This window comes from Emys orbicularis, chromosome 1 (genome assembly GCF_028017835.1).
Source record: "Emys orbicularis isolate rEmyOrb1 chromosome 1, rEmyOrb1.hap1, whole genome shotgun sequence".
Lineage (NCBI taxonomy): Eukaryota > Metazoa > Chordata > Testudines > Emydidae > Emys > Emys orbicularis.
The window spans coordinates 27,157,155-27,180,523 of record NC_088683.1 but is presented as its reverse complement, the minus strand read 5'-3'; the positions used below and the strand labels follow the sequence as shown (position 1 = coordinate 27,180,523).

The 23,369-nt window shown below is 43.4% G+C and overlaps 1 protein-coding gene across 1 annotated transcript in view; it reads left to right on the top strand.

The window, feature by feature from the left end:
* PTPN12 (protein tyrosine phosphatase non-receptor type 12) overlaps positions 1-23,369 on the top strand; it is a 141,651-nt gene that overhangs the window by 94,479 nt on the left and 23,803 nt on the right. The window contains exons 9-12 of the mRNA XM_065411744.1: positions 1,362-1,428; positions 3,275-3,352; positions 3,449-3,547; positions 11,177-11,262. Coding sequence (XP_065267816.1) covers positions 1,362-1,428; positions 3,275-3,352; positions 3,449-3,547; positions 11,177-11,262 — 330 coding nt within the window. The remainder of the gene's footprint in view (positions 1-1,361; positions 1,429-3,274; positions 3,353-3,448; positions 3,548-11,176; positions 11,263-23,369) is intronic.

Here is a 23,369-nt window from a genome sequence, read left to right as displayed (position 1 = left end):
GCTTTTTGTTTTCGCTCTCAAATATGAATTCCAATCGCTTTTTCATAGGTTGGAAGAGAATTGTCCCTGAATATAGATATGACCTTTGATTAGTCAACACTAATGACTTCACTAGAAATGTAACTATTTCTGCAAGTAACTGTTTGATCACAACCAAATGCATGTTCAGTGTTAATGAGTGATTATACATCAAAAATTATATAGGAAAGGTTAAGTCTGTAAACCTTTTAGGGATGCTTTCTGGCTTTAAAGTGTGGTTCTACTCTGAAAAGTTGACTATGGAAAACATGCACATCTGTTGAGTAAAAGGGTATCTTTGTGTATTCAGTCGCATCAGCTGACATTAGTGACAGAGTTTTTACTGTTTTTTAGTCCTATTTAGTGCTAAGAAAAGTTAAATGGATTTTTCTTCTTGAGCATCAACAGAATTGTAAACTAAGTTTCAACCAGTTGCACCTAGACGGATAAATCGATCCCCAAATCGACGGGCGTACTCCCACCTCATCAGGAGGAGTAAGCGCTGTCGACGGGGGAGCCGCGGCAGTCGATTTGCCGCCGTCCTCACAGCGGGGTAAGTCGAATAGGATACGTCGAATTCAGCTACGCTATTTGCGTAGCTGAATTTGCATATCTTAAATCGATTTCTCCCTCCCCCCCAGTGTAGACCTAGCCTTATAGAAGATAATGGAGATGCACAGGCATTGGGGGATAAGTTATCCTGCAGAAACTTAATTATTAGTTATGAAGCATGGGAAGAAAGGAATCAAAGATTGGGTTTTGAGCTGATAGTGTAAAATAAGTCTCTTTACTTGTAAACTAGACACATTTGCTACAGAAATCATTTGAGACAGAATAAATGTGGAAATTTGATTCAATTTTTCATCACTTTTCAAAGGAGAACTACACTTTAAAGACGGTCAGTTATATAAATTGGGAAGCAACCCATTTTGTGTTTTACCAGGTTATCAAGAAAATGAAAACTTAACATTTTACACTTTTCTATGGTCTCTTCCTCTATGTAGCCATCCTATACTGCTTGAGCTGTTAGGCCAGTTACGTACTATTCTCTGTAGTATATAGAATAGGCAAAAATGCTTCAATACACTTTATTAAAGCATTTCTTCACATCTGAAATGCTGATGCCTGTTGGCTATGAAAACATGAAAATACATGTACTTTACATTAAATACATTAAGAGCTGGCTGACAAAAGGTATTTGAGGACTGATATATTTTTAAGTAGGTAGTGATATTTTTACCTTGATTCTGTAAATATGAAAATGTTAAGTCTATAGAACTTACACAGGTTAACTTAAATCATTGTCAAAAGAACTATCGAGTAACTGTTGCTTATGTCCCTAGTGCAGGGTGTGGAAGAACGGGAGCCATCTGTGCCATAGATTATACATGGAATTTGCTAAAAGCTGGGGTAAGGAAGATTTATAGGAATATAACTTATTGTAGAATTAGGTCATATTTTATACCAGTGATTAAAATTAAGCTTCCAACTTGCTGAAGAGTAACAAAATCAGAAATATCAAATGTTCAGTTTTTTAAAGTACTTAAAGTTGTCCCGGTTAACATTGTTTCGTTGTTACGTTGCTGATTAGAGAACATGCTCGTTTAAAGTTGCGCAATGCTCCATTATAACGTTGTTTGGCAGCCGCCTGCTTTGTCCTCTGCTTGCAGAAAGAGCAGCCTGTTGGAGCTAGCTGGTGGGGGGCTTGGAACCAGGGTGGACCGGTGGCAGCCCCCCATCAGCTCCCCTAAGTTCCCTGTGCGGCAGCTGCCCAGCAGGCTATCAATTGCTGGGCAGTTCCCGCCCCCCACTGCCGTGTGCTGCTCCTCCCCTCTGCCTCTGAGCTGCTCCCGGGAACCTCCTGCTTGCTGTGCCGGAGGGGGAAGGGTGCTAATGTCAGGGTGTCCTTCTTGCCCCCTGCTCTTTTACCCCATCTCCACAGAGCTGGGCGGGGACACGACTGAGCTCAGGATGTAGGGAGCTTGCTCGCAGCAGCTGCTGTCTCAACTTGCTGATCTACTTAAAAAGGCAGTGTACTTAGAGTGGGGTCAGCGTACTTAAAGAGGCAATGTGTGTGTTTCTCACACACACACACACACACACACACACACACACACACACACACACACACACACACACACACACACACACACACGGTATGTGTCACTGTCTCTGCCATGCTGTCTCCCCTCCCTCCATTCGTGCTGCCTTGTAGAGTGTGCGGCTACGTTAACAACAATGTGTTAATCCTTGAGGGCTCAGACAGCGCTAGTTCATCATTTAGCGGTAAGGCATTCCCTGGGAAATATCCCACCCTCTGGCTTCACCACCTCAACCAAGCTTCACAATCGTCATTGCTGTATTAAATTGTTTGTTTAAAACTTGATCGATCGAATGTCTTTTGTCTGGTGAAAAAAATGTCCCTGGAACCTAACCTCTTCTCTCCCCCCTCACCTCCCCATTTACATGAATTCTTATGGGGAAATTGGATTTGCTTAGCATCGTTTTGCTTAAAGTAGCATTTTTCAGGAACATAACTACAACATTAAGCTAGGAGTTACTGTATATTAAAAATTGGCTTTAGGTTACTTATGGAAGCACTTTCCTATATCAACAAAACAAAAACAAAAACCTACCCAGTGTCAGAATGGAAGCATCTCAAGGTAAAATGTCAAACTGTAAATTTAAGTAGTACATAGTTCTGAGTATATTGACCTGAATGCTGATCTGAAGTGCTGATTTTCAAATTATGTCCAAAGGTCAATTTTTCAACATCTATAAATATACTGCAAAGTATGTTTACTCATTGTTTCTTCTGCAAGGATTTCTTATAGCATCTTAGACTTTCTGCATTTGAAATTTCAAATGCAGAATCTGCTTTTATATTTCACTTTGTGGTTTTTAGTTTCATCATGAAGCAAAGAGACATGCTGATGGGTTGCCATAATGTCAGTGTGTCAGACATTATTGCTTCTACCAAGTCTGTCACACTTTCAGAATTGATCTTAAAAATATTTGTGTGATCTGCACTACCAGTGAAACTGTTATAAATACCAGTTCTGAAGGAACTGTTGCTCTAAATGACTTTCATAAGATTCACTTACATGGAGGGAATGGGTCAGCTTTCTATAAAAGCAATAAGGCATGTTATAGTGATAACTTTAAAAATTGGTCTGACACATTTTAAATCACTATGCTGACAATATACTGTATTGCGTTTTATAGAAAAATAACATAACTTTGCCCTGTATTTCAGAAAATACCAGAAGAGTTCAATGTGTTTAATTTAATACAAGATATGAGGACACAAAGGCATTCTGCAGTGCAGACCAAGGTATATTCTTCTGTAGTGTAGACTTGGACTTTATGGTATGTCCTTTTTTAAAAGGATCTTGTACATTAATAATAATCTCTAACATGCATACAATAGGAGCAGTATGAACTTGTCCATCGAGCCATAGCACAACTGTTTGAAAAGCAACTACAGAAATATGAGAGTCACACAGACTGGAAGATTGCTGATGGAGTGGTATGTTTTTCTTTGACGTATGGGCTTTCAATTAAAGTTATAGCTTTTACCTGCAGTTTTAAGTTTTACTGTGCATTCAGTCCTTGATCTTGTCTGTCTTTAATATTTTTGTGGTGATAAGGAAGACATTAAATGTAGTTGTTTGTGAACAGTTGGACTGTGTATATGTGTCTCAGCAGTTAACTTGTGCTCTGCCTGCTCTGGCAAATTGATTTTGGAAGCAAAAAGCCACTTATCTATGCTAGACATTTAAAAGGAATTTTTTTTACTGCTTACCACCAGTGCAACTCCAGCACTACTAGCAAAGGTAGGCGCTCTAGTGTAGACAGGGGACTCTTGGCATTTTAAACAGCCAGTCTGAGAAACTTGCTCTTAGCATGGTTAAATAAATGGTTAAAACTCCAGCGACCAGTTTACACTAATTCTTTCTTTGGCTGCTACTGGTGGCAACATCAGTAGGAAACAAGGCCTGGCCTACTAGAAATGAACAGTAAAATGATGTGGTGAATAAAACAGTTAAGGAGCAAATTAAATTTAAATCAAAGCTCTGTCCAAGGAAAAACTTAAAGTGCAATAATTTATCCTCTGACTAGTTTAATAACACTGCTCTACAGCCAAAATGCTTCTGAAATAAATGTAGTCAAACTTTACTAATTCTGGGTCACTGAGAACGAAAATGATGCTTAAAATTGTTGATTGGCTCTAGTTTTCAAGATATGCTATTGGGTCAGTATACACGACCCTTGACTTGGGAATGGCGGCGGATAAGTGAGTTATAAAGGGAAGGGATCTCAATTTAAACCAGAAATGACTAAAATACACCTTTGACTGGATCTATGAATAAATCTATGACTGGGTTTGGACAGTACTTGCTTTTTAGGCAAAACAATGAATGATGCAATCTGAAGCTGGTATTGCGTCATACGTGATATGAATTGCATCATGTTACTCCTAGAAGCCATGGATGATGCAATCATAACGAAGCTTACATCACTCTGCTGAACACCTTTATTTTGGCTGCAAAATTGGAGATCAGGACAAGAGGTGGGCCCCACACATATGCTGCAACACTTGTGCAACAAATCTTCGCCAGTGGTTGAACAGGAAAAGGAAATCTATGCCTTTTGCAGTGCCAATGATTTGGAGAGAGCCTACAGATCATACCAGCAATTGTTACTTCTGCATGGTGCCTCCAGTTGGGAAAGGTGTGTCAAAGAAGAAAAAGTGGACTGTGCATTATCCAAACATTCCATCAGCTATACGCCCAGTACCCCACGGAGAAGGACTGCCGGTTCCTGATGCACCAGAATCATTCTCACTTGAGTCAGACGAGGAAGAGGAAGAGGATGAAACTTCTGGTCCTGAACCATCAATGTCACAGGACCCACATTTTCTCCCATCCTCCTCCTCTGAACCACACCTCATAACACAAGGTGAACTGAATGACCTTGTCAGGGATTTGGAACTACCCAAGAGTAAGGCAGAGCTGTTGGGCTCCAGACTACAGCAGTGGAATCTCCTGGCAGGTGATGTTAGGGTTTCCATGTTCCGTGACCGTCAAAAGGATCTTGTCCCATTCTTCTTCATGGAAGGTGATCTTGTAGCCTGCAACAACATCGATGGTGTGATGGCAGCCCTCAACATCGTTCACGATCCAGATGAGTGGAGACTGTTCATTGATTCATCGAAGACGAGTCTTAAAGCTGTTTTACTGCATAATGGCAATGTTTTGCCATCAATTCCAGTTGGTCATGCAGTCCATCTGAAGGAAACCTATGACAACATGAAACAACTTTTGAGGTGCATAAACTATGACCAACATCAGTGGCAGCTTTGTGGCGATTTGAAGGTTGTTGCTCTCTTGCTTGGTCTGCAGACTGGATACACAAAGTACTGCTGTTTTCTCTGCGAATGGGATAGTCGTGCAAGAGATTCCCACTACATCAAGAAAGATTGGCCACTCGGACAGTCATTGGAGCCTGGGAGGAAAAGTGTTCAGCATCCACCACTTGTTGAATCAAGGAAGATTTTGTTACCACCCTTACACATCAAGCTGGGTCTGATGAAGAACTTTGTCAAGGCCATTGACAAAACACAAGCAGCTTTCAAGTACCTCCGTGGAAAATTTCCAAGGTTAAGTGAATCTAAGATAAAGGAAGGTGTCTTTGTTGGTCCTCAGATTCGTGAACTTCTTCGAGATGATGCATTTGACCATGCACTGCGTGGCAAGGAAAAGACGGCATGGAAAGCCTTCCAGTTAGTGGCAGTAAATTTTCTCGGAAACAACAAGGCAGACAACTACAGGTTGTTGGTGGAAAACCTACTCAAGGCATACAAAAGCCTTGGTTGCAACACGTCACTAAAGATACATTTTTTGCACTCTCATCTAGATTTTTTTTCCCACCCAACTGCGGAACAGTGAGCGACGAGCACGGCGAGCGATTTCACCAGGACATTGCAACAATGGAGAAACGCTATCAGGGCAAATGGAGCCCATCAATGCTTGCAGACTATTGCTGGACAGTGACAAGAGATCCTCCATTTAATGAATACAAGAGACAAGCCAAGAAGCGCCGAGTAGACACTGAATAGGACTAAACTATGTACAGAATAGTTTTTTGCCTTTTGTTTCATAATACATTTTATTTATATAACCCTTTTGCTGATTTTTAAAGTGTTACATAAACAGGACAGGGGAAATATTATCATGTAAAGCAACCATAAACACATGAAAAGACCTAGGTTTACAATTTATGATTAAAACTCTACTATCTACACAATATACATAGACATAAAATGTAAAAACTTAAATATCTTAGAAACAGTAGCCAGTCAATTGTTTTAATTGTCATATTTGAATTCAGCACATCAAAATACATAATAAATAGCACATTTTATCTCTGAAGCAGACGACTTCTCAAAAATTGTAGACCAGTGTAATTTAATGCCCTTTGGGTTCAGGCATTTGTTCTTAGTGTGCTCAACGAGGTAGCCAGTATGGGCTCAGCCTCTGTTGATAAGTTTCTTTAAGGCAGTCTTCTGCCTCATCCCATTAAATCAACAGTCTCTCCCTGTAGCCTGTACCTAGTCCATAAACTCTGATTCCCTTGAGTCACTAAAATTCATTCTTCTTTACATATTGTTTTTTGAAGTTTCTTTTCCCATGGACGTTCGTTAGCAGTTCTAATCTGACTCCCTATTCTTCATTTTCCACAAGGATATAGTAGTTGTCTTGGTTTTCTACCAGAGTTGGTCACTTTTTTTACCTTAACAGGAGCTCTTCCTCCCTAACCTCTGCCCTAACATGGGGCAGATTGAGATCCTGCACTATTCCCTAGGGAAGTGGTTCCCAAACTGGGATTCATGAAGTGTTACAGGGGGTTCTCGGGGGAAAAAATTCCCTAATGGTGGACAGAGCTGTCCCTAGGGACCCCGGGCAGCATGGGACCAGCAGCCTGGAGCCCCTGGACTTCCAAGAGCTAAGCAGATCAAAGCAAGCATATCTATCATAATGAGGAGATTTAAACTTCAAGACTCCTTATACGAAGTGGAAAGGGAGGTGGATATTTTTTGCTGTTTTTAAAATTAAATAGGCAGCTAGTATTGTTTTTAAAATTATTATGAAAAACAAGTTTAAGCATTGTTGTAACGTGTTGTTTGCCTGGACTGCTCAAGATCTGAATGCTTGTGTAGTAGGAACGATTTGAGTTGGCTTCTTAAATACCTTCATGCTGTTTCACATTTGATACTCCTTGATGAAAGATAGTAGTCTTGTCTTATAACCGGCTTATTCAAAGTCACACAAGCTACAAAAGTGAGATCTTGGAAGGGTGTTGCTGTTTTCATAATGTAATAAAAATACTGTAATGATAAATAATAATTAGTGTGTAATAAGCATATCATAAAAACAAATTTTATATTTCCAAGATCAATGCTTTTATACTCCGGTAAAGGAGCAAATCCCTGGAAATACTAATTTTTAGAAGGGGGTTCGCGAGACTTGACATTTTAGTGAAAGGGGTTCACAGGTTGTTAAAGTTTGGGAACCATTGATGTAGGGTGACCAGATGTCCTCTTTGTAAAGGGACAGTTCCGTATTTTAGCCCTCCGGCAGGTGTCCTGACTTTTTCTTTAAAATGGGCAAATTGTCCCGTATTTTCTGTCTTCCCCCCACCCCACCAGTACTGGCGGGTCCTGCTGCTGGCTGGATCTCTGCTTGCCACCCACCCACCACCAGTGAGTGGGGGGCGTCCAGTGGCTGACGATTGGGGTGGGTGTGCAAGGCTGGTGGCGGGGCAAAGATGCAGTGTGCGGGGCTGGCTGCTCTCTCTGCTGGTGCATCAGTGCAGCCCCTGCTGTGTGCCGGCTCTTGGCCAGCAGGGCCCCGTCCCATTTCCAGCTGGCACTGGCTGCACACTGCAGTGGCTGGTGAGTGCGGGCAGGCAACAGGCAGCGGCCAGTTAGGTGTTACCTCTGCTGCCCACCCATCGGCCCTTTACATGCTCCCCCCCCCCCTCACTGTCCTTTCGCTGCTTTGCCCCTTCGCCCACCCAGCCCCACTGCTCCTCCATACCCTCCCCCCCCCGTGGGGCGTGTTCCACTCGCAGCACTATGGGGAGAACCAGCCCCTGGTCAGAGCGCACAGCTCACCAACAGCCTGGCTGGCAGGCTCCTTCCTTCCCCATTGTCTCTGGCTGGGCTGGTTCCCTGGGAAAGCCCAAGACCCTCCAGCCTGGGCGCTGGCCAGGAGGAGCTAAGCCCTGCGTGTGCCAAAGCCCCGCACAGCGCTGGCACGGGGAAGCCTCTACACTAGGGTTACCATATTTCCACAATCAAAAAAGAGCACACTGGGGGGGGGGGGGAGCCCCACTCTAGCCCAGCCCTGCCCCGCCCCCATCCACTCCCTCTCCCTTCCCACCCCCTGACTGCCCCCCTCAGAACTCCCAACTCCCCCCCGCTCCTTGTCCCCTGACTGCCCTCTCCTGGGACCCCTGCCACTAACTGCCCCCTAGAACCGCACCCCCTATCTAAGCCTCCCTGCTTCTTGTCCCCTGACTGCCCCCGCCTGAGAACCCCCCACCCTAACTTCCCCCTAGGACCCTACCTTGTCCCCTGACTGCCCTGACCTTTATTCACACCCCCGCCCCCAGACAGACCCCCGGGACTCCCATGCCCTATCCAACTGCTCCCCGCCCCTTGACAGGATCCCCAGAACTTCCGACCCATCCAACCCCCTCTGCTCCCTGCCTACCTCGACCCCTCTCCACACCCCTGCCCCCCTGACAGCCCCCCCCAAACTCCCGACCCATCCAACCCTCCCCTCCCTGTCCCCTGACCAGGGCCGGCTTTAGCAAGAGCCCAGGAATCGGGCTGCGCTCCGGCCGGGGTCGTGGGGCCGGGCCAGAGGTGCTCGGCCGGGGCCGGGCCGGTGCACTCAGCCGGAACCGGGGCCGCCGCCCTGGGGCCCGAGCCGGGCCGGAGCTGTTGGGGCCAGGGCCGGGGGTGCTTGGCCGGGGCTGGGCCAGCGCACTCGCCCAGAACCGGGGCCGCCGCCCTGGGGCCCGAGCTGGGCCCGAGCCGAGCCGGGCCCGAGCCGCTGGGGCTGGCGCCACTTGGCCGGAATCGAGGCCCGAGCCCCAGGGCCCGAGCTGGGCCAGCGCCGCTGGGGCCGGCCGGGGCTGGAGGGAGCCGCTCGGCCAGGGCTGGACTGGGCCATGCTGTGCCGCACCTCGCCTCCCCGGAGCCGCCCTCCTCGCGTCGTCCCCCCCCGCCAGCTTACCTGCTGCTGCCCGCCTGTCCCTGCTTGTTTTCAGACTTCCCGCGAACATCTGATTCGCAGGAAGAAGGGGAGGGGGAGGAGCAGGGGGGCGGAGCATTCAGGGGAGGGGAGGAGGGGGAAGACAGCTGCGGGGCCGGGCGGTGTGGTAAGGCTGCAGGGGATGGGGGGAGCCGGGAAGGGGCTTTGGCTGCCCAGAGGCGCTTGGCCGCCGCTTTTCGATCTATAAATAGCCGACCGGGGGGAAATCCCGGACACTTTTAGATTTTTAGAAATCTCCCCCGGACGGCTATTTATAGACCAAAAAGCCGGACATGTCCGGGGAAATCCGGACGTATGGTAGCCCTACTCTACACCAAAGGTACTGCTTAGAAGTCAGGTTGGAGGCAATGGAATGATTCCCATTAATTTCAAAGGGAAGAGGGTCTGACCCATTGGGAATACGGGTGATGAGAATGCAGAAAAATGGATCCCTCCTGTCGAGGTTCCTTCCCCACTCTGAACTTTAGGGTATAGATGTGGGAACCTGCATGAGAAGCTCTAAGCTCAATTAACAGCTTAGATCTGGTCTGGCTGCCACCACTCCCAAGTACTAATTCCCTTCCCTGGGTAGCCTTGAGAGACTTCACCAATTCCCTGGTGAACACAGATCCAACCCCTTGGATCTTAAAACAAGGAGAAATTAACCATCCCCCCTCCTTCCTCCCACCAACTCCTGGTGGACCCAGGTATGTGGTTGCCTGTCAACTAGAATTATAAAAGACTGTCAACTACTTAGTGTAAATAGGCCAAACACGGTCAGAAGGCAACAGTAGGTCACATGTGCCCTGGATCACATCTGACTGATGAGCTAGGAGTGATAGGCATATCAGTTGAAATTAATGTCATGTTTCTGGGAATAAATTACTTATTTCTGAGATGCTGGCAATGCCTGTTTGAAATATCTTTAAAAAGAAACTTTGCGAAAGTTAGCTTCAAGAAGGTATCTCTTTCAAAAATATTGTGTATTCCATTTTTAATAGTGCAACTTCTGAACTTGCCTTCAGAATTGTTATACACATGTTTAAGGTAACTGTGTACATGAAAACTAATATTGGCTTTGTCTGTACCTGGTGCAGTTCTAGTTAGTTAACCTGAATACTAAATTTCTTAAAAAAAAAAAAAAAAAAAAAAGGTGGAAAAAAACATTTTCCTTCTGCAATGGCTTGCTGTGTAAGGCAGGAGAATATCTCTTCGACTTTATTTTTAAATACAAAGGGGTACTGTCAACTTGAAAACTAGTCATTTTAGGAAAAATGCATTATCTTGTATACTACTCCCTCCTATTGAATCCCTTTTCCAATTTGTGTTTTCCTTTTGTGGTTTGAAAGCTACATTTTCCCCAAGATGGGAAACTGATTGTAAAAGGGAAACAGTGAGACTCACTATACACTCAGTGCTGTCAAATACTTAAAGTAAACAACATGAAAAATACTTCATTACTAAAGTGACAGATGAATCTGAGATTTGTTATACACAATATTGAATAATGGTAAGTAAAAAAATTGTTCAGAAGTGGGTTCTAAAGTTAATGTTCTTTTAAGATCCTTGTCTCAATTCCCTCAGAGTGCTTTTTTTGGGAGAGGGGCTTTATAAATAAAATGTATGTATAGAACGTAATCTATGCTTAAATTGGAAGCCGAGGCAAGTGTAAGGTGGCTTAGTGACTTGCTGTTGTCACTCCATGCTTTCTTCAAGTTTGGTTTGGGTCCTCCTTCTGTTTCAGGAACATGTAGAAGTGTATTAAATTCTAGTGATCATGATTCTTTCAACTTTGAATAAAATATAGTTGGATTTATTTATTTTTTTGGCAGAATGAAACTAGTACAGAGAAAACTGTCAATTCTGTAGATCTTGAGAAACAGGACTCTCCTCCACCAAAGCCTCCACGGACCCGCAGGTACTGTTCACCTTCTCAGTTTTGAGCTTAAAGAGAGTTACAAAGTTTATACTTATATGACCAATTCTGTCTTGTTTGATATTGCTAATAATCCATATTTTGTACGAACAAATGGATTTTGTGAAAGTGTAACAAGTATTAATTTACATAATTCCAAAGGCTAGTTAAAATGTAATTCACGCAGCAATTGTTCCGCCTTGTTCTAGCAATTTGTCTTAGGACACTGAATAAAAGTCTTGCATCACAGCAACACCACGTGTGATATTTAACAGAAATCCTAACCTAGTCAACCGTTACATGATCTCAAGATAATATACTTCAGAGATTCACAGAGGCATACATAATTAAGTTAATGTTGAAAGTATGTTTTAATGTGGTCTATTTTGACCTTTGAATGTATTTTTGCAAACTTTAGGGGGGAAATTTACGGTTTGAATGTTGTAAATCAAGTGCTGCTTCTTTCCTTTTTGGGCTGTGAAGAGTGTGTGCCTTCTTTTTATAATGTTTTTATAGTGAGCATATAGTTAACTTCTTCCATGCTTCCTTTAGTATGGGGTATCAGAAGCTCTTCAGATTATATATTTGTTTTTTCCACCCGCTCAAAAAAAACAACCAACCACCTAACAAACCAAAATAAATTTCTCAGCAAAGCCTTGTTGGCAAAACAAAAGAACTTTGGAATATGGAAGCCAAACCTTTTAAAGATGACCCAGAAAAAATAAGGAAAGCCTTCAGAAAGCTAATAGTAAACTTTTTTGAATCACCATGGCTCAGGTTTTTAAAGCTATTTAAGTGTTGCTGCACTCAGTGTCACAACACCTAACTGACTTAGGAGCCTATACATCATTTGGGATTTAGGCACTTAGGAGTCTACGGTCTGGTCTACACTGGGGGTGGGTGGGGGGAATCGATCTAAGTTACGCAACTTCAGCTACGTGAATAACGTAGCTGAAGTCAACATACTTAGATCTACTTATTGCGGTGTCTTCACTGCAGTAAGTCGACGGCTGATGCTCTCCCGTCAACTCCACCTGCACCTCTCGCCCTGGTGGAGTACCGGAGTCGACGGGAGAGCGCTCGTGGTAGACGTGATAAATCGACCCCCGCTGGATCGATCGCTGCCCGTAGATCCAGCGGGTAACATAGACAAGCCCTAAATCAGCAATATTTTGAAGACTTTCAGGCTGCAGCTAATGTTATGACTGCATAGTCGTAGCAATAGAAGCCCGTTGAAGGGAGGATGTTTAAGAGCTTCCCCTAAATTGTCTATTTACAAAACTAACAAAGACATTTACTTTATCATATTTCCCTGATCCTGTAATATTTAATGCACACAAAAGCTATTATAATGGTATTTTTGGTTATGTGTACAGTATATGCACAGACTTGCATACAATGTTATCTGTTATACAAACATACATTGATATTTAAAGCTTATATTTTTAAAGGTAAAAAGGAAGAACACTTTAATAATTAAGAGAAATGGTTTTACCAACTGACCTTTTATTTATTCAACGAGGTAAAAAATTAAAACTGAGAAGTTGGGAGACTGGATGTACAGATGTAAAATAGCTTGCAGAGTCAGGCACACAAGGGTCTAGAGATACCTCCAGAAAAAAGAGAGAGAAAGGAAAATGAGACATGGAGTGACTCTGAATGGTTAGTTTTGCTCCCTTTCTAGAAAGATAAACATAAGCAATTGGAACTTTAAAGCAGACAATAGTTGGGAGACAGCATGAAGAAAAGATGGTGAAGGAATACATTGTGGGGGGGGGAGGGGGGCGAATCAGATCTACATGAGAGGCACCATTTCCCCCCCCCCTCCCTCTTTTTGGTGATGTGGGGAGTGTGGGAGCAGCTAAGACTTCTGAATAGCCAAATTTTTGGTGCACATGTTAGATATGTCCCTTGTTATATATAATGTAAGATACCAGGTAACTTTCTCTAGTGCTTTCTCTAATGTTTCCTTATTTTCAACAATATGTAAACAATATAATTAATCTCCATCTCAGAATTATCTGCATGTTGAATTGCTTAAACCCCCTTCTTTTGCTTTTTTATTTTTCTCAAACTTGTTTCTCTTATTAAACTAGTTTAAATTGAAGGGTTCTGAGATTTTTTTTTCTTAAGGTCATAAACATTTTGGTGACATAATATGCAGTTTCTTGTTTAAAAAAAATGTGAAAAAACAGAGGTACCCGATGACCAGCAAATTTAGTACCTTTATTTTTAAGGGCATAAAGGAAGATACAGGAGATAGCCAGTCAATGAATATTTTCTTTGCAAAATATTTAGACATATAATGGAATTAGTGACTCCACTTATGAGGAAATGAAGCTTTTCAATCAACCAACTCATTTATAAAGTAATATTGATAGAATTTTTTGAAACATTTACTGTTTTGGTAGATACAGCATACGTTTGACCTTTATAAAATATTTTATATAGTACAGTATAAAAATGTTTTCAGTTGGTTAAATACCATAGCACAGATTACAAGTTGTATGACAGATGTTAAAGTTTTTACCATTAAAAAGTAATCTCTTCCAAATGGAGTACCACAGGGTCAAGTCAGTATTGGAGGACATATACTTTTTAATACTTTAATGATCTAGAAGAAGGCTGAAGATCAGCATTAATCATACTTGCCAGCCTCTGAATTGGAGGAACATTAAACATACAGGATGATGTATCCACACTAAGTGGCTTGGAGAGATTAGAACTGTGAGTTGTATACAGTAAAATGGGATTTAAGACTGAAGTCCTTTTGGTTGGAGAGAAAAATAGCATGTGTACAAACTGGAGATAAAAGCTGTCTAGAAACTAGTGAGTCAGAATGAGTGGAGAGAACATGTGAAATGCATCTGAGATCACATTGCAGTACTGTTAGAGAGAAGTTAATTCTATTCTCAGAAATAGTGATTTAATTTAAAACTAGAGATGTGGTGATCCACTTTGAATCTACGTTGATAAATGATTGTTCCAGAACTAGAATTTTTCATGCAGTTTTGGGGTCAACTTGAGGGTACCAAAAAAAAGCAGAGGAAATCACATGAGTGGCAAGGAAATCTCATCAGGATTAGAGAATAAAATGAGATCCTGAGTAGGCTAAATTTAGAGTCTGGAAAGGATGTCTTACAAGAACGTGATCAGTCTAAACAAATACCTTCAAGGAAATAGAAGTGGAAAAAAATGTTCACGTTATTGCAAGATGACATGGAAAGGGGCAATAATTTTAAGGCCCTTTTCCCGTAAGACTGCCCTACTTCTCCTGTCCCCCTTCTCTTACCTCCCTCCCCCCTTCAGTAGTTTGGACATTGGAACTGTTCTCAGCAGTGGTGGTTATGTTTGGGAGAATATTATGTAAGAGATTTAGTGGGTAAAATAGTCCCGAAAAAGGTGTGGCATTCAGCTAATAATCTGTGTGGTCTTTTCTGACCCCAACTACTGTACCTTTGCATCACTTTTGGAGGTGAGACTAACTTCTGCCACTTTGTAGTTTCTTATGGTGGAGACAGTTATTGTAATAATGCTCATGGTGTGCAAGATGCATCCCAAACACAGATGAAGATATAGTCCCTGTCCTGGAGAACCTAGAATTTAAAAACACAAATGGAGAAAACTTTACTTGTTTGTAACAATCCTATCAGGGTGACAGCCTCATGTCTGTCTTGTTAAACACACTGTTCTCTTGCACACTACTATCCTCCCTGTCTTTCTCCCACAACAATTCCAAATTTTAATTCCAGTGCCACTATGCCCCTTTTCAATATTCTGTTTCCTTCCTCCATATAGGTGAGACTAAAAATATTAATATAAACAGAATAGCTAAGTGGGTTACAGACATCTTGTTTCTTGGATATCCTCTTGTAGAAATGGTTTTTAGGTGGGATTTAAATAGGGTGCAGTGGCTTTACTGACCAGTTCAGGGAGGGTGTTCCACGTTCCTAGTCTATTCTGAATAAATCGCTTGTTAAAGTATTTAGCTTCCTTCAGGAATATTGGTGGGAAATGTTTAATCTTCTTTAGATTAACGTTTTTAAGACTTCCTGTCAAATGGGTACTTAAGAGAATATATATGTTCAGTTTCTAAAGGGGTTAAAAGCAAGCAATCGTTCTTACCCAAGGTAGTAACTTAAAAGGGGAAAAACAATAGGACCTTTTATTTTCTTTACATAATGCTCTTTGAGATGACTTTAGAAAATGAGCAATCAAAAATTGCTCATGTCTTTAACACTAATCAGCAAGCTATAGGTTTTAGAAATTATTTATAGCTTTGATTTTAAACAAACTGAATGGAAAACGTCACTAACTGTATGCATGCACCTAAGTAACTGTTGTCTACATGTATGATATGCTCAATTAAGCAACAAAATTTGTTAGAGCATGAATGAATAGGCCATGGGATATATTTCACATGTTATGAAGCACAAAGCTTGAGCGATTTCAGAAACCCCCCAAAATTCCTGAATGGTCCATCAGTCCAGGTTCCAGAGAATCTTTTTTGAATCTTTTTTTTATAAATCTATTTACCTTTTTTTTAAAAAGTTATCTTTCTGTGTTAAATACTATGATAAAAAGTAAACTGTGCTAGCTTTATTGAAGCAAAGAAACAAAATTACTCTTCAAAAATCTGATCCTAAAACCGCTTCTCCCCCCCAACCCCCAAGAGTAGTGGCATGACCATTGAGCCATCACAATTAGCAGAGTTTCTCACTGTAGAGATGGAGGAAGATAGAGATGTCAGAGTGGAGTAAGGACCTGGGCCAGCACATCAAATCCCTATCAGTCTTTGCTTCTGCTCTAGAGCTATAGAACTCCTCCTTCTACCACAAATTACCTGGATTTCATGTCCCAAAAATCTGCAGATGCATTTTTTCAAGAGGTTATTTTCTTACTATGGCATCCCACTAACATGCTCTTTTCTTGATCTTGGCTCACATTCCCATATGACCCCCTAATCATTCCTTTTCTCTGCACTTCACTCCCCACTTACGTGTGGTCAGTGGTAATACTACTTACCAGTTTCTGAGTCTAACCTTTTTCTTTCCATTATTGCAGGAATATGTTTAAACAGTTTTTTATTCTTTAATTTTCAGTTGGCTTATGTATATATTTTCTTCTGTTCACTGTATCCAACTGTTACAGTTCTTGAATTTCCCCTCATATACATAGTTTTTATTAATGTTAACAGTTACAATAGCTACGGGAAAAGTTTGAATAAAGTTCCTGGATTGGGTCCTTTTTATCTTAGCTCTTCCTGACTGACAGTTTTAGCTTCCTCTGTTGAAGGTGAAGAGGTCTGATCCACTTGGGAGGGATTTGTGAATATGGCTTCTCAGAAGATAAAATAATGTGCCCTCTGTCAATTTAACTTCATATAACTGTTAGCCTGAGTTTTATCTGCAAGCATAAAAGTATAATTGTGCATTACATATTTGGCCACAGCAGCCATTGGTGTATATCTATTGATAAAATTATAATAAACTTTCATGTACATATTAATAGGGGTGAGATGCTGCCAAGAGGATTTTTTTTTTGTAAAAGAAAACAGGCTTATACAGGAAATGAAAAGAAATCCTTTAATACCTCATTGGGTTGGGTGATCTTGGGATATGTCTACACTGTAATGTAAGCCTGGGCTCAGACTCAGGCTAAAGCCGTAACCCTTCCCCTTCAGTCTACATGCAAATCTCTTGAACTTGTGCTCTGACCCAGGGTCCCAGGACCCTGTGAGCATGGAGGGTCTGTCTGAACCCAAGTCAAGATTGAAACCCAGGGTTCAAGCCCTATTGTTTTGTAGTATAGTGTAGGGGTGTTTTGCAGCACCTCTCCTTGCCTGGACTCTGGTCCTTGGAGTCCACCAATAATCTCCCACAATGCTATGGGCCAACTTCCTTTGTCCTCTATCTCCCAAGAATCAGCAGTCGACTCCATGGAAATGGAAGCACCCTCCTTGTTCCAGTGCAGCAGCTTTGTGTTTAACCCCTCCATTTTATTCTGATTGCCAAGCTGCAAACACACCCTAGGAAAACCTTCGGTGTTTGCAATGGATACTGACCAGATGTCACTTTACAAAGCGTGCTGTTTCATGGTCGTGGGAGCACAGCCAGATTTTAGCTAATCTCTGGTGCAAGGCCAGAAAAACTGGATTTTAGTAAGAGTACTAGGAGTGACCATGAATACCAGCTACTAGGAAAGAAGATGGTGGCACTGGAAACTTATCGGACCAGCAATCAGTGCAGAAAATGGATTAAGCAGCTCAAGAGTACCAGAAAACCAGGGACCACAAATGCATCTCTGGCTGCTCACTAACATCATGCCCATTTTATGATGAGTCTGACCGGGTGCTGGTGACTGCACTTGAGCCGTCAACTGTGTACGATGACCTGGTAAGCTGGGATGGCGTCCAGCTGGTCCCAGAAGCCAGCAACGAAATAAATAGGAGCCAGTAGCAGGTGCCGAATGAGGCAAATGAAGTAACTCTATTGGTGAAACTGGTCCTAGGAGGAAGCTTTGCCGCAGGAGCAGCTGCAGCACATCTTGAGGATGTACTTAGAAGAGCTTTTTTTATGCCCCCTTGGAGGAAAACCCCACTGCAGAACTGGCTGCTGAAACAGAAGAGGGAGAAGCTGCCCCAGAGCCGAGTAAGTTTCCGGGTCTATTTTTGTGTTTGTTAATATAAGAATGGGAGCAATTTCTACTGTAAGAGCCAATACAAAAGAGATGATAAGCCCTAGATAGAAGCGTGTATCCATTAAGGCGGATTGCATGCCAGTGCCATGGCGTCACGATGCCACCCTCCCCACCACAGGGAATTCAAAGTAGAGACTAGGAAACACAAACAGTAAAACAAGCATATAAAAAGAGAATTTGTACTAGGAAGGTGCACATTTTTTCTAATAAATTCCAGTTTGTTAAAATAATAAACTAATATTACTTTCCCTGTATGTATGTCGCTCAATACACTGAGTTGGTAACAAGCTGCCTGAAAGGACTGAACTGTATGGTGGGGAAGTGGTTCAAATGTAGTACAGGTTCAAATGTAGTTCATTTCTTTTAAATGTAGTCTATACATTCCATGGGTGATGAGACCGCTCGTTCCAAATATGACTGGGGAGGTTGAATTCAGTCCATAAATTTGCCAGGGGAGGGAGGGAGTAGCTGTCTCTTTTCATGCAGTCCTAAAAGACTGTGTCAGAAGCCATAAGGGAGGTCCGAAGCAATGTGGAAGCCCAAATGCAGCATCCTGTTGATTTTCGACCATGAATTCTGACCCAAACCCATAGCAGGAACTCCAGATAGTCACATTTTGAGGAAAGGTGTATTTTTCAGGGCCACCTCAATAGTTTACCAGCCCACTCCATTTATGGATGTGTTGTTCAGTCACCATATGTATGAATACTTTGGTGGCATACACTTTTTCTCTCACTGCGATTTAACCTGGCTGTGTCCAAGGAGCTTCTGTGCTCTGGAGCAGCCCTCTGCCAATATATTGACATTGAGTGATATTCAAGACAGTAACCTTCTGTGTCTTGTCCTGTTCCAGACCCCTCGAACTCTACATGTTGCAATACCTCCTTAGCTTACCCACATTGCAGAAGCCTGACTCGTCGTACCCTCGCAGACGGTTCCAGGAGGAAGCATGATGAATTCAATTAAAGTTCTGGATTGGGCCAATAAGTAGCGTGAGTACCAAAGGCAAAGGGACTTGCGGCAAGAAGAAAGACATGCTGAGAGGCAAGCGGACAGGCTCAGGCTGGCTTTGCAGCTTGACAGTGTAGCAGCATGGAAGCAGGCACTCTTCATAGTTCCTGGAACAGGAATGGCAGCTAAGGGAGAAGGAGAGAGCACAACAGAGAGAATTGTTTGAGTGGCTGCTACCTCTAATGGCTGTAAAAGTGCAGGCTCCTGCTGCACTTGCACCATGACCTGTGTCCCCTCCATGGTACCTTGGCCTGCATTCCAGGAACAGCTTGGACAACTCCATGGCTGGGTGGCCCATTCAGCGGGGCCTTATGAGTGACAGGACAGGGCAAATGTGTCTCATGCGGTCCTCAGTGCTGAACCTCTCCCCCGTGGACACCCCTGTCCTGGCTGCAAGAGTGTGGCAAACATGGAGGGTGTCTTGTATATAGTTCAACTATTTGCACTTGTTTATGCACTTTTCTCTTGGTTATTTGTAAAACTTTTGGTGTTGCTGCTGATTTGGTGTGCTAAAGGCAGCTGGCCTGCCAGGCAACGGTTTAATATTGTACTTTTCCAATACATGTCTGAAAATAAAGGTTTTCATTTTGTAAAGAAATTTTATTGTCACGGCCACACATCATATACTAAAAGTAAACGCATGATCAGGGACAACTGGGAGGTTGTATGCCAGAGGTGGGGAACCTTTTCTGTGTCTGGGGACGTTGACCCACCAAAAAAATCAGTGGCGGGCCACACGAGTTCAGCTCACTTACATGGGGGGCATGGAGGTCTGGGACTTCCACCCACAGCAGGGCGAGCCAGCGCTCGCGGCTCCTGCCCCCTCTCCCCCCACGAGCGCCGGCTCACCCCACCGTGGGTTCGGGGGGGGGAGCCCCAAGTCTCCCCACCCCCAGCGGGTGAGTTGAATGTGTGTGGCCTGCGGGCCAAATAAAAATGAGCAAGAGGTAAGTTCCCCACTCCTGTTGCATGCAAAACCTGTATCTCAATACAGCTATAAACATCAATCCATACTGTTTTTCCCCCCCTCCCACCCCCGCATTTCATAATAAGCAGTCATGTCATTCAGAAGTACAGTACATGGTGATCAAATCCCCTCCCACAGAAGCAATCAATGCTCTACCCCCCCCCACCTCCCCCGCAACAAGCACATTCATAAACATACTAGTCTCCCTCTGCCACTGGCCCATGCCAGTCCATAATGTGGGAACACAAAGCATCCCTAATTTCTGTTGCCCGGGTATATCCAGCTGCAGCTGTGTTAGACACTTAGCCACAAAAGTGCACCTCTGTCATATTTCCATTTGGGGAAATGGCTCACCTTTGGCTTCACAAAGATTATGAAGAGCGCAGCAAGCCACAATAATGTGGACAACATTGGTGACACTGGAATCTAAACAGGTCTGTAAATATTGCCAGCAGGATTTCAATAAGTCAAACGCACATTCCGTCACCACTCTGCACCTGCTGAGACTGTAATTAAACCTTCTTTTGCCAGGGCCTCTAAGATCAGGGTATGATTTCACAAAGCAAAAAGGGATATACTGGGTCCCTGAGAATAACCGTGAGGATAGTGTCCGAGACCGATACAGGTTCGAATGAGGATTCGAGTGGAAGAGGAAAATTGAGACAGAGGCAGATTGTAATTCAAAAACAGGTGGCCGTTTATTAATGGGGGATGGATTACAACTTGGGCTGGGGAGGAGCACCTTTACCAACTAACAATACAAATTCAACTGAAATAGGAACAAGTAACCAACCAAAAATATCACCAGAGCAGTAATATAAAACAGTCTGTGTACACTTAACAACAAGGAATCAGATAATCTACAACCAACTGCTTACTGAAAAACCAGAACAAACATACAAAACTGAGTAAACTGTAACAATTCGCCCTCTATACACTATACATGAGACTTGGTACCAAGTAATAAAGAAAAAAGGCCTAACAAACAGAATATTTACAAAGATTAATATGTACATACCACACTCCAGGCGCAGCTGACCATCAGTACAGACACCAGGGACATGACGAGATGTAACCCGAGATGACACGACACGAGCCGGCTAAATCCAGAGGAGATCCTGGCTGAAAGGGTGATCAGGCCTTCCAGCTAACACGCGGACACTCCTGCTGATTTAGGCGAGGGACATAGTTTTGTTCGAAGACCCTTGCTCATGCTAGCATCTGATTGGTTCCCCGCTCCTACACCAACCAGGCTCCGAGCTGGTGCCCTCTACGTAAACAGACACTGCACCCGGCACGCTAAGCTTATGCACACGGCACGCTGGAATTGTAGCACACAGTACCAATGTGACCCACAATTGACCAGGCGGAAGGTTCAAGAATGGTCACACGACACCAAGGTGCTGCACACGACACCGATGTGACCTTCTGACCGACAATTGGCCATCCAGACGCCATGACAGACGCATAGGGCTGCGACAGATAGTAACTCTGTTTATGACAGTCATGTGGTGGGAATCATGTCCCAGCCTGTCCAAAAATGTAGACTCCCAGTTGGTGGAAAACCCTGGTATCATGAACTTTTCCAGTGCAGTCAACATTGAGGTTCATAATTCGGCCTCTGTTGTCCACAAGGTCCTTCATAACTAAAGAGTAAGACCCTTTGTGGTTTATGAATTCATGTGCTCCTTGAGGTGAGCACACAATGAGCATGAGTCCCATCAATGGCCCCACTGCAGCTGAGGAAGCGTTGTTCCAGGTCAGCCATAAAAAAGTTGGCATATTGTGGGGCCATGCGGGTGCCCAGAGCGGTGCCACTGGTCTGGAGGTATATATTGTCACCAAATTTGAAATAATTGTGCGTGAGGATAAAGTCACAGAGCTCAGCAACCAGTTGTGCTGTGGCATCATCAGTGATACTGTTCCTGACAGCTTGTATTCCATCTAGTGTGGGATGTTTGTGTAGAGAGCCTCCATATCCATGGTGGCTAGGATGGTGTTTTCTGGAAGATCACCAATGCATTGTAGTTTTCTCAGAAAATCAGTGGTGTGTCAGAGATAGCTCGGAGTGCTGGTGGCGTAGGGTCTGAGTAGAGAGTCCACATATCCGGACAGTCCTTCAGTGAGAGTGCCAATTCCAGAGATGATGGGGCGTCAAGGATTTCCAGGTTTGTGGATCTTGGGTAGTAGATACCTTACAGCCCCGACCGGGATTATTCTATGTTGATTTGTACCTGTGTTAGTGTAGGGAGTGTCCTGAGTAGATGGTGCAGTTTCTTAGTATATTCCTCAGTGGGATCTGAGGAAAGTGGCCTGTAGAATTTGGTATTGGAGAGTTGTCTGGCAGCCTCCTTTTGGTAGTCAGACCTGTTCATGATGACAACAGCACCTCCTTTATCAGCCTCTTTGATTATAATGTCAGGGTTGTTTCTGAGGCTGTGGATGGCATTGCGTTCTGCACGACTTAGGTTATGAGGCAAGCAATGTTGTTTTTCTACAATTTCTGCCAGTGCACATCGGCGGAAGCATTCTATGTATAGGTCCAGACTGTCATTTCGACCCTCAGGAGGAGTCCATGTGGAGTTCTTCTTGTGCTGTTGATGGGAGGGTATCTATGTATCAGTGCGTTGTTCAGTGTTATCTTAAAAATATTCTTTGAGTCTGAGACAGCGAAAGTAGGCTTCCAGATTACCACAGAACTGTATCATGTTCATGGGGGTGGTGGGGCAAAAAGAGAGTCCCCAAGATAGGACAGACTCTTCTGCCGGGTTGAGTGTGTAGCTGGATAAATTGACGATATTGCTGGTTGAGTTAGGGGTACCACTGTTATGGCCCCATGTGGCAGGTAGGATTTTAGACAGCTTACGGTCCTTTTTCCTTTGTAGAGAGGTGAAGTGTGTAATGGAGATCTCCTGTCTTATTTTAGTAAAGTCCGTTTGTGTGGAAGATTGGTTATTTATGAAAGTCTCCAGGTTGGAGAGCTCTTTTTTTTCTTGTTTTCCTGTTTGCTGTATAGGATGCTGATCAGGTGGTTCCTCAGTTTCTTTGATAGTGTATGGCATAATCTTTCACTGTGGTCTGTGCAGTATGTAGATAGCAATGGATTTTTCACCTTCAGTCCATTTGGTATGATGTCCGTCCATTTGCATTTGGAAAGGAAGATGATATCTATCTGTACTTGTGCAAGTTTCTTCATGAGGTTGATGGATTTCCACTCCATACGGCTAAATGCAGTGCCTTGCATGGTGTCAAGTATCGGAGGGGTAGCCGTGTTAGTCTGGATCTGTAAAAAGTGACAGAGTCCTGTGGCACCTTATAGACTAACAGACGTATTGGAGCATAAGCTTTCGTGGGTGAATACCCACTTCGTCACATTTTGCTGTTCAAAATGTCTTACAGGGTGGACCCAGGTTGACTCTGGGGATCTGTGCTT